Source organism: Idiotropiscis lumnitzeri, chromosome 7 (assembly GCF_059441095.1).
Source record: "Idiotropiscis lumnitzeri isolate Australia: NSW breed Sydney's pygmy pipehorse chromosome 7, RoL_Ilum_1.0, whole genome shotgun sequence".
NCBI classification, from domain to species: Eukaryota; Metazoa; Chordata; class Actinopteri; order Syngnathiformes; family Syngnathidae; genus Idiotropiscis; species Idiotropiscis lumnitzeri.
Genome location: NC_142397.1, coordinates 2896188 through 2906900, shown reverse-complemented (window position 1 = coordinate 2906900; position 10713 = coordinate 2896188). Strand labels below are relative to the sequence as shown.

The 10713-nt window shown below is 41.1% G+C and overlaps 1 protein-coding gene across 2 annotated transcripts in view; it reads left to right on the top strand.

Moving 5' to 3' along the window:
• Positions 1-10713, top strand: part of cntn5 (contactin 5) — an 88747-nt gene that overhangs the window by 67680 nt on the left and 10354 nt on the right. Inside the window, exons 13-18 of one of the 2 annotated variants that reach the window (XM_088300804.1) lie at positions 1910-2037; positions 2616-2803; positions 3939-4059; positions 6160-6318; positions 7540-7689; positions 7795-7865. In XM_088300804.1, the coding sequence (XP_088156930.1) occupies positions 1910-2037; positions 2616-2803; positions 3939-4059; positions 6160-6318; positions 7540-7689; positions 7795-7865 (817 nt within the window). The remainder of the gene's footprint in view (positions 1-1909; positions 2038-2615; positions 2804-3938; positions 4060-6159; positions 6319-7539; positions 7690-7794; positions 7866-10713) is intronic. The other variant, XM_088300803.1, reaches the window with a different exon arrangement.

Sequence of the window (10713 nt, the reverse complement as noted above, 5' to 3'; positions counted from 1 at the left end):
AGAGAGAGAGAGAGAGAGAGAGAGAGAGAGAGAGAGAGAGAGAGAGAGAGAGAGAGAGAGGCTGTGTGTGTTGCTTCACCGTTGGTGTTGAAATATCCTTTGCTTGCACAACTGTGGCTATCGATGCTAACAAATTGCAAACTCCCTTCTTTGAATGTAAGTGGAATCAAATCATATGACTGGAGTTCCCCACTTCCTCCGTTCTCCAGCAAGCGTTGCGTTTGCCGCGTCCTTCAGCGGCCACTTACGAGTCCCGGCATGTTCACCTGTTTGTTTTTCCCGTCGATTACACTCTGCGTCTCCCTAGAGGACGGTGGTGGTGAAATGCAAGACTCGCTTTTGACAGCCTTTGTCAGGCAGATTCATGAGAGGAACGCTTCGCCGTACGCTGATTTGAAAAAGAACTGCCGTGAAATAAGGCAATTGTGTTCTTTAAAAAGAATCCCCCCCTCCCCTAAATTGATAGTCAGGCGACGGATGCGTCGCTTTTGTTCTCGACCTCAAAAGCAAATAGCGGTTGAAGTCAACGTGTCGATTACTGTTTGTTTTTTCTTTTCTCCTGACTGAAACGTTCTTGGCGTCGACCCTATCTCGAGGAACATCTGCGCTTTGAATTCTCCAGCGATGCGAGCCGACTCATAGCGTTACCTGCGGGTCAGCCTCATTAACATATTTAAATTGCTCATTGATCTGCACTGAAAGGCTTTCATCCGTCATTGGAAATGACGCTATATATACACGAACATCGCAGTGCAGTTTTCATCCAAAAGTACACAAGCGGACGGCGTCCTTGCAAGAACCTTATTTTATTTTGGGTGATAGGCCAGATGTGACACACTGTGAGTCTCCCCTTAACGACTGACTTTTTTTTTTTACAATCGGTTTTGTCTGGTCTTTATTTATTTAGACAAGTCTTCACAAAGTAACCAAGTACAACAACATCATTTGGAGTGATGTCAAATTTAGGAAGGCAGACGTAGCTGAGGTCAAAGTGCAAAAGTCCTCTTTCTTCCAAAAGATTGTCCAAAAGACATCATCAGTACTAGTACGCAGGCTCCCCCTAGTGGGGTGTGAAAGAATGACTGAATTAAATGTTCAAACTGTGCACAGTATTACTGATATTCCTTTTTTTTTTTTTTAAATCTCGTACAGTATAATTGTTAAGCACAATTCTAACTTTTAACCTGTTTAAAAAAACGTATTTACAATTTTTGTTCCAAATGATTTCTCAATTAATCTACAGGTAATCAATTATCGAATTAAGCAATAATTATTTTGATAATTAAGATTATTGTTTCGAGACCTTGTTTCATGTAAAATGTCCAAATCTTTGGAATTTCAGCCTCTCAATTTCTCGATTCCTCCATGACAGCTGACTCAATGTGTTTAGTCAAAATAAGACATTTGCAAATTTTTTTATCCATTTACTTCAGTAAACAATGATCAACATATTTGGCGATTTTTATGAGCTGTATTGGTCCAAACCCGTAACTGTTTTTGTACATTTTCCGCATTGTCAATTTGAAACGTCGTCTTTTTGAATGACAGAATTTTAATATTTGTTTTTTTGATTCATTGACAAAACAATTGACAGATTATTCTGTTTTTAAATAATTAATTGCAGCTTTAGTGCAGTACATTTGAATTGAATAATTGTTTTATTGTCCTTTATTGAACATCTCAATGTTTAATTTCCATAATGTCTCCCTCTAGTGGCACACGCAAGAATGACTAAATGAAACGTTAAAACTGTGTAATATGTTTCAGCATTTTTTTTAATTGAGTACAGTCCAAAGAGTACACGAGTAACGTTTGAACCTTTTTACAAACGATTATTTGTGCTCCATATTTTCTCAAGAGCTTTCCCACTGTAGCCATTGTGATGAGTGTTGTTTTTTTTGTGCTGCAGGATGATGCTGTTGAGGAACAACACTCTGAGGATCGTCAACGCCAGCCGAGCGGACGAAGGCGACTACGTGTGCCGGGCGGAGAATCAGCTGGGCTGGGCCGAGTTGACGGCCACGCTGTGGGTGAAAGGTAAGTGATGCACCGGGCGCCGATATTGTCCGGCAAATTGTTTTTTTTTTCTTCCCTTACTCTACATTTGTTATTTCTTTCTAAAATATCTAAAAGAAATAAAATATTTAAAATTATTTGGAGGACCTTGATCAAATCAAAAGTTTTTACAACCTGGATTTATAAGCATTTACACTAAGGGCTGACTTTCAGGAAAATTTTATTTTTTGTAATTTTCTGTCTTTTATACGTTGTACTATATTATAAAATCATCCCAATTTTTGACAAATTCAGACTCATGTGAGAATAAAATGAGTGTTTTGGGTAATCTTGTTATTCAATGTTTTGTTTAAAAAGTTTTAAAAAATTAGAGCAAAGTGTTAGAATGTCATGAAAATAAGAAAATGCAATATTGTCATTTTACAACTGCAGAAAAAAAAAAAAAAAAGCCGTATTCCAATGATGACGTTCGTCCACACACAAAGTGTTTGAAATTGAGCCCCAGCCCTCCACATTCTGCCGAGCGACAAGCTGATGACGTCACAGCCAAAGTTGGGTGCTCCGTCTGAGGTGACAGTGCAGCAGTTTTGTGCTTGCAGAGGCCATGCGCGTGGAGCTGAGCCCGAGCCGCGTGGAGGTGACCGTGGGCGAGAGCGTTGTGCTGAGCTGCAAGGCCACGCACGACACCTCGCTGGACGTCGCCTTCCAGTGGATGTTCAACCACAAGCCAATCAGCTTCCAGCAGGGCGGCGGACATTTTGAGTACATCCAGACTGTCCGAGCCAAAGTAAGCAATAACTTCTGTTGGCATTTTCTGCATTTTTGGGGAAATCAGTGTTTTTTTTCTTGTTTTTTTTTCCTTTTTTTTTTTTTGTTGTTGTTGTTTTTGCTTTTTGTTTTTTTTTTAAGATGTATTGTTGAGTTGTTTGATATTTTTTATTTGTATTATTTTGAATTCTGTTTTAAATTTTTCATATTTTTATCTGACATTATATTTTATATGGAATTGTGGCTTATCATTGCACTTTTATAATAAAAAAATGTTTTTTTTTATTTCCCATTAATGTTATAATGTAATTGATGTTATTTCCATTAAATATTTATTAATTTCATTTTAACACAAAATTTTGCGATGTTTGGATGCAAGACTTTTTTTTTTATTTATCTATTACGTATTTTTTGTTGTTTTAATTATCAAATATTTTTCCATTATTATTTTATGTATTCAATATTTATTTGTTTTATAAATCCAATCAATTCCGCTTTTAATGCGGCTCAATATTTTAACAACCGTTATCGGATGTGACAGTTTAGTTGCAGAAATTGCCCCAAAATATTGTTTCCATTTGATGAACGTGGGAATGAAAAAGCACAAAGTATTGAAACGTATCTTGCCGGGCCGAGAGTTTAGCACCCCTAAACCTGTGCTCACCCCTGGTGGAAGTTCAACTTGCTTGATTTTTGCTACAGGACTTCCTTGAAAACCTGAAAGTTACCGGAGACTTTGTTACAACTTGCACATACAATATGTAAGTCACTCGCACCTCGGGTGCCAAGCACGAAATGCAGGAGCCATGTTTTTAAGTCACATCTGTCCTGACAAGTCGTCGTCTCGCCACTGAACGACATTGAGCAGGAGCTCCCTGTTGGCGGTGGAGGAAGCGCGCTCTGCAATTTTAATAAGGATCGATGCTAAGCAGCCGTGCAAGGAGCCCGCATGGGTTTGCAGCCTACGGCGATTCTCATTTCCCAGAGCAAAAAGGAAGAAAGAAAAAAAAAAAGCCCAAGGAACGAGCGGCTGAATTTAACGGGAATCATTTTTTTTTTCCAGCCGCTTGAGCGCCGAGATGTAAAGGAATTGCACGGTTTCCTTTCAAGCGCATTCCGGATCCTTCTCATGTCTGGCTTGTATGTCTTTGCAGCAGTCGTCCACGGTGGATTTGATGATTAGGAGCATTTTGCTGAAGCATGCTGGGAAGTACGGCTGCAGGGCCCAGACCAGCGCTGACACCTTAAGCGCCGAGTCGGAACTTCTTGTTCGAGGTGAGCTTGTTTGAAGAATTGCGTGAATGAAGCTGTAATAGCATCACAAGCGAGTCAGACGCTGATGGGGGAAAATTGAAAATATTCTGAGAATGAGAATTAATAAGAAAAAATTATGATTTGAAAAAAGTGATTTATTTATATATATATACATATATATATATATAAATTGATCGGGTTTGTTAGTTCATTCTCATGACTGCGGCTTGTTTCTCATAATTGTGCTATCACTTTCTTTTCATTGTCTCTTGTATTTATTTAATTTTTTTATATTCAACATTGTAATCTTGAAACCCTGCTAACATCTTGTCTTGAGCTCGCCTCAGCTCCTCTATGAAATGATGTTGTTTATTTTTAATTGAAATGTGTCTATGAATATTGTCGTGTGCAAGGGCGGCCGGATTCCCCCGTGTGCACGAAGTTGGTCTTAAGCGGAGCTGACAGGACCTGTCATGCAGCGCAAAGTAAATTGGGTTTGCTTTTTGCTGGATGACTGGACCTGCTCTTAATTTGATATCGTCCATATTGTTGACGCCGCAAAGAGAAGGGGCCGTTTAGGATTGCTCTCTGAGCTTGAAGTCTTCAAACTTTTGGCGAGCAACATACTTTGTTACTCTTTTTTTTTTTTATGATTTTAACCTGTTGCCAGGTGTTTTAATAATATGTCTGCGTTCATCAGAATACCCCAATGATTGAAAACTAACAAATATTTGACACCTAATTTCTTGCCTTGCTGAAAGTAATCATGAAGACCAGGACGAGGCGGTTAGCTTCTACTTGAATTTACTTGCATTGTTTAAAATAATAAAAATCAGAATGTGAAGAAATAAACTTGCTTCATAAAGTATAATTAGTCTACGCTATTATTGCTAATTGTAGCTAGCTCCCGTTTTCCGATACTATTCCTAATTGACCAGTTATGTTCCATTGTAATGCTGATTCCTCGTTGAAAGCATATAAGTCAAGATAGTTTTTTTTTTTTTTACCGACTCGCCGCTAGCTTGCGAGCTGCTAGCTCTTCCAGTCTCTCCGGGCAAGCAGCATATAAACAATTATCCAGGGTTGCCAAACTCCCGGTGGACCTTCACAATATATCTGTTCAAAGACTTGACTCATCCAACGCTTCGGCCTCTGAGGCGAGCCCCCGCGCATAAATTCTCACGCCGGATTGCTAGCTACACCGCTACTGCAAATAGCCCCTCGGTCTATATTCAACGCTGTGTGCGCCGATCGCCGCACCATCGCCGACATCAGCAGGAGAATATGGTTTGGATGCGCGCAAATCACCTTTTTGGACCCCCTAGGTGACTGAAATTGACGTCGCCGGCGCTCAAAGTGTTCAATGATGGCTCATAACTTTAAATTTTTTACGTTTGGAAAACTTGTAAGTTAAGTTAATAAACAAGCAATAACGAAGTAAAATATCCATCCCGCCCCCTTTTTTGTGATCATGTGATGAAAGCACTGAAGCCGTGATAATAACTGGCTCCAGATTAGTTTTCAAACTGCAGCGCGGCGCATTCTGAGTGCGTTCTCTTCTCCATTCGTCAGTGAGACACTTTTACGGTAACCTTCTTCTGGGACACCTTGCTGGCGACACAGCACATTGCCTTTCATTGGAGAAAACGCCAGCTGTTCGCCCCACCCCTCCCTTCCCCATAGTCCTCACCTTTGCCGCCATGATGGCGTTCTCGAAACAAGACGGAGGTAAACATATGTTCGCTTTTATTGGAACATGACGAGTGCTGACATGCTTTGAGAGCTGATATGGTTGAGTCGATTGCTCCCCTACATGTATGCACTCCCTACAACATCTCGTACTTCTGGCCGACCTGTGGATCTCTTTGTGGCAGTCCAAGGATACTCCTGCAGTTCGGTATCCCCGCACCTTCCTCGGGAGCTCAACGATGATGAGATGACGTATTGTGCCGTGACGTGCAGATCTGTGCCACCCTTTGTGGCTATTCCCGTTGTTGGTTAGCGCTTCCGTGTTCCTGTATGCGCTCCCTGTGCCGTCTGAGCTCGATCAAGCACTTGGAGCACCGTGTGACCCTCAAGTGATGTCGTTGAATCTCCCTCCATCTTGTGTCCTGGTGTTAGGTCCTCCTGGCCCTCCCGGTGTGGTGATCGTAGAGGAGATCACAGAGACCAGCGCCACCCTGTCGTGGACCCGTGGCCTGGACAACCACAGTCCAATCAGCACCTACCACCTACAGGCCCGCAGCCCCTTTTCGTTGGGATGGCAAACGGTCAAAACGGGTAATCAAGACGCAATCCGCCATGCAAGAAGATTTGGACTGAACTGGGAACCTTCCGACTCCCAAACAGATTAATCAGAAACCGATTTAACAAGTTCAATAATTGGGGTTTGAGTTATATGTCATACTTTGTGTCTGCTCGAAACCTTTTGGTCTCAATTAAGGAGATGCAGTGTATGCGTGCTTATTTGGCATATGTGCTGATTTTCTGTCCTTTGTCACCAAAGGCATCAATTAGCATTAAAGCGGAGTCGAGTGCTTCGAAATGACGTGAATTAGCTTTATTGTACGAAAGCTCATCTGGACGTATTGTGAGCGCATTGTCAGGTTGCCGTCGTTGCGTGAGATAATCACGAGAGCTTTCGCCGCAAGACGCCTTCGTTAGCATGTCGCGTCGCCCAAGGATTAGCAAATATCATCACAAGCGCGTTTCTCCGCCCGCGGGATTACAAAAGATCAGCCCCGTGTAGAACGTTGGCGACGACGGATTGAATTGTACTTTGGAAGCCCTTTTTTTTTTCTTCAGACAAACGACAGAAAGCAGGTTGTGACCACCCCGCGTAGAAAAAATATGCAAAGCTAAATATTTAATGCTCTCTTTTGTCTTGTTTTTCTGGCTCTGAAGACTGGATTAAACATGAAACGCTGTGTGTTGTCAACAGTGGTGGGAAGTCATGTCGTACAAATATTGTGTTGTTGTAATTACCGTTAGTGGATTTTTTTTAGGTACCTGTACTTCCTGTATTTGTTTTTCATACAACTTTTTACTGCTTCTTGGTACTTTATTGGTTACAGTTTTAAACCAAAGTTTTTAAAAGCAACCTGAACTGGGGAGCATCAAGAACAATTGTTTTACCGTATTTTCAGCATATAAAACGCTACTTTTTTCCTAGATTTTGAACCATGCGACTCTGTGGATTTTTATTTCACCAGTAGGGGCGCTCTATAGTTCAGAAAATATGCTAAATAAATCTAGATATTTTTTTTTTTTAATTTTAAATTTTTTTTTTTTCCTCTTGGGTCTGTTCCGTTTTAATTAGCAAAGTTGTTGCCGTGTTAATAGGCACTGTCTTAACAATCTGTTTATGTGCCTTTTGGCCTGGTGCGCCTTGTATATTTTTTGGGGGGGGGGTTGCTGCGGCTTATATGCGAGTTTTCGATTCAAATATTCTTCCATGTTATTTTCGATTGTCACCCTAATGACAATTTCTGTCTGTTGCAGACCCGGAGCCCGTTACCGGTGACCTGGAGTCGGCCGTGGCTGTAGAACTCAACCCCTGGGTGGAGTACGAGTTCCGAGTGGTCGCCAGCAACGCCATCGGGACGGGAGATCCCAGCGCTCCGTCCAGAGGAGTTCGAACTAAAGAAGCAGGTACCTTTGAGCCACTGCTACGTATCGGGAAGAAAATGTCGCCCTTTATTTTGGAGTGGGCCTTCAAGGTGTGTAATGTGAAAACTTTCCTTTTATGGTCTTCAGTGCCCTCAGTGGCGCCGGCAAATGTGAGTGGCGGGAATGGCCGCAGGCACGAACTTGTCATCTCCTGGGAGGTAAGCGGTGCGCCAGCTTGATTTTTTTTTTTTTCTTTCCCCTAGCATGAGTGAAGGAGGAAAAAATAAACTCAAACGTCACGGTGACCACTGGGGCTTTAAGACAGACAGCTTCAAAGAAACGTTTCATTTTAGTTCGCCTATTGCCACTCTGACGCTCGAACTTTTCAACCAGTGTGTTTCAAAGTTAGTGTAAATATGTTTCCAAGAGGGATCCTTATTGATTTAGACGTAAAGTCACATCCACCCCCTACGTCAGCGCCAGCTTCACAATGGGAGCTCCTCACGAAACGCGTGGCCGTGAATGTGACTTAATGGGTACGCGCAGGCTGAGCCTACTCGGGCCATTCTTTAGCATTTGTCACTTAGTCTTACCTGGGAATACCTGTCACACGTTGGGAAGGTAGATTAAAAAGGGGGTGGGGCAAGCATGGCTGATGAATGTCGCTGCCTCCAAAGCCTCGAAGGAAACGGTTGACCGATATTTGAACATTTTGCAAAATAATCTCAAGCGTTTTACGCTCGGTTGCGTTCGCTGTCGCGGCGAGTCGATTAGCGACGTCGCGTCAGTCTTGCAACCGTCAAGAGTGGTCGCTAATTAAAACTCTGAGGAAAGTTTTTCAGTGTGGGATGAAACCTTGACAAGAGTCTGGGGTTGTTCCGCCTAACAAAATGAATCCAAATGAAAATAGATTGACACTCAGTGGAGCGCGGACCTCCGCCAAGGCCCCCGCCCATCCTCATTTCGATCAGGGACACCATCATAGATGACATCTTGTGCATATGCCAGAATTTTTTTTATCAAATTCATGAATTATTCACGAGTAATGACGGGAAGCAGGGATGTAACAGTACATGTTTCTGAGTTCCCACACCAAACACAGTGGATATAAAAAGTCTACACACCCGTGTTGAAATGCAAAGCTTTTGTTATAAAAAACAAATGAGAGCAAGACGAATAATTTCAAAAGTTTTTCCACCATCCTACAATCGGTCCCACTCAATTTAAAAAAAAAGGGAAAAAAAACTGAGTTGCAAAAGTGTACACACCCACTTATGATTGGTGATGTGGCTGTGTAACCGTCATTAAGAGAGTTTTAGTCAAGGTGGAGGGAATTATGAACAGTTCATTCAATATCCGTGGGGTAATTTAAAGAGGGCAAATGACAGGACAATCTAAATGAATATTAAAAAAAAATGATCAGGCCAATACGTGTCATTCTGCTTGAGAGGTTCCACCGTACCGCGCCAGAATGCAAAACCGCCTTGTCAGAAGTAACAAAATAGAGTTGAGCACTGAGTAAGCAACAGCAAGAATGTTTCCATCAATTGGAGCGGAATGCAAAGCAGCATTTTTATTTTAAACAAAGACTTTATCAGGTGTGTGTGTTCTTATTTGCTGATTTACTGATGTAGCCGGGGCTGCTGCCTCCCTGCAGGGCAAAATCAATAACGAATTAGCTCGGAATAAAAACAATAGTATTAGTATGGACACACACTCGATATATGCTCGGCCCCTCGCAAGCTGTGACTTTAATCATGTATTACTTTCAATGAAAGTCAATGACAAAAGACGTTTTATTTATAAATCTCGTGCACGGGAGGTGAGGAGGGCGGGTCAAGACTGGATTTGATCAGGGATTTTTTTTTCTCTTTGCAAACAAACCCTGGGAGCAGAGCAGCGAGCCAAAGCGTGATTGTTTTCCGCCAGAGCAGAGGTAGAAGTGATTACTGTAATAAGACGCTCCCGTCCGAGATAAAGAGGATTATTTCATTGGACCCAAGGGATGTTGAGCCATAGTGCTAAACACACAATGTAATAAAGACATTGAATTGTGAGGTGAGGAAGAACTTAGTGGCAGGGAAAATAATTAAAAAAAAGGCTTTTTTTAATTTATTTATATATTTTTTGAGTGAATATCATGCGAAATCATTGAAATAATGTAATTGTTATAATTCTAGTTATATATTTCTTTGCGAACTATCTAAATCATAAATTATTTCTTGCATATACATTTGCATTCATTTCCATAAATATTTTAATAAATAATTATTTTTTTAAATATTAGTCTAGCTCTGGCTCACTCGATGTCGGGGAAAATGTCTTTTTTAAAAAGATCACAGCATGTCAATTGAAATAACAGAAATGTAATTTAATGAAATGAATTCAGTTCAATGGAGTTTTTTTTCTTTAGTAACCTTTTCAAATATTAAATAATCACAATAATAATAATATTTAAGTGAATTCATATTGAATTGACAGTGTGAGAAGGGGTCATAAAAAATTGTCAAATATTGAACCAGTGAGAGACTTTTGAGAAGTTTAACATCGCTCACTGTTGAAGTTTACTGTCAAAGTTCAAAGTAAAACATTTACACGTTTTAATTTAAAACAACCACCGACAGTAGCTTTGCCTCAGGAAAGTCAGCTTAGCTTAATGCTAACAAGCAACATTGATATGCTAACGGTTGACATCAATTATTTCTGTTTTAGAAGCAACAGATATTTGAACACAAACGTCGCATGCAGTCAGATGCAGATCAATACTCACAGGCGTACGCTCTTTACCTTCGATGGAAACTTTCGACTTTTACCGACTCACAGAAACAGTTCTTCTTTGTTTGTGTCTGCATAAGAGTATGTTGCTGCCACCCGGTGGCCAAGGCGGGAACACCAGAGGTAGCAGGACCGAATGAAACTGTATCGGCCTTTTTCAGTATTCGAGAGAACACTGAAAAAGAAATGACATTGTCCTGTTGTCTAAAATGTAGCATCCAAGTTTATTGTTCCTTGCACTACAAAGGATGAGGATATTTGGCAGTGTGATGAAGCGTTTGGGGTGGGGTT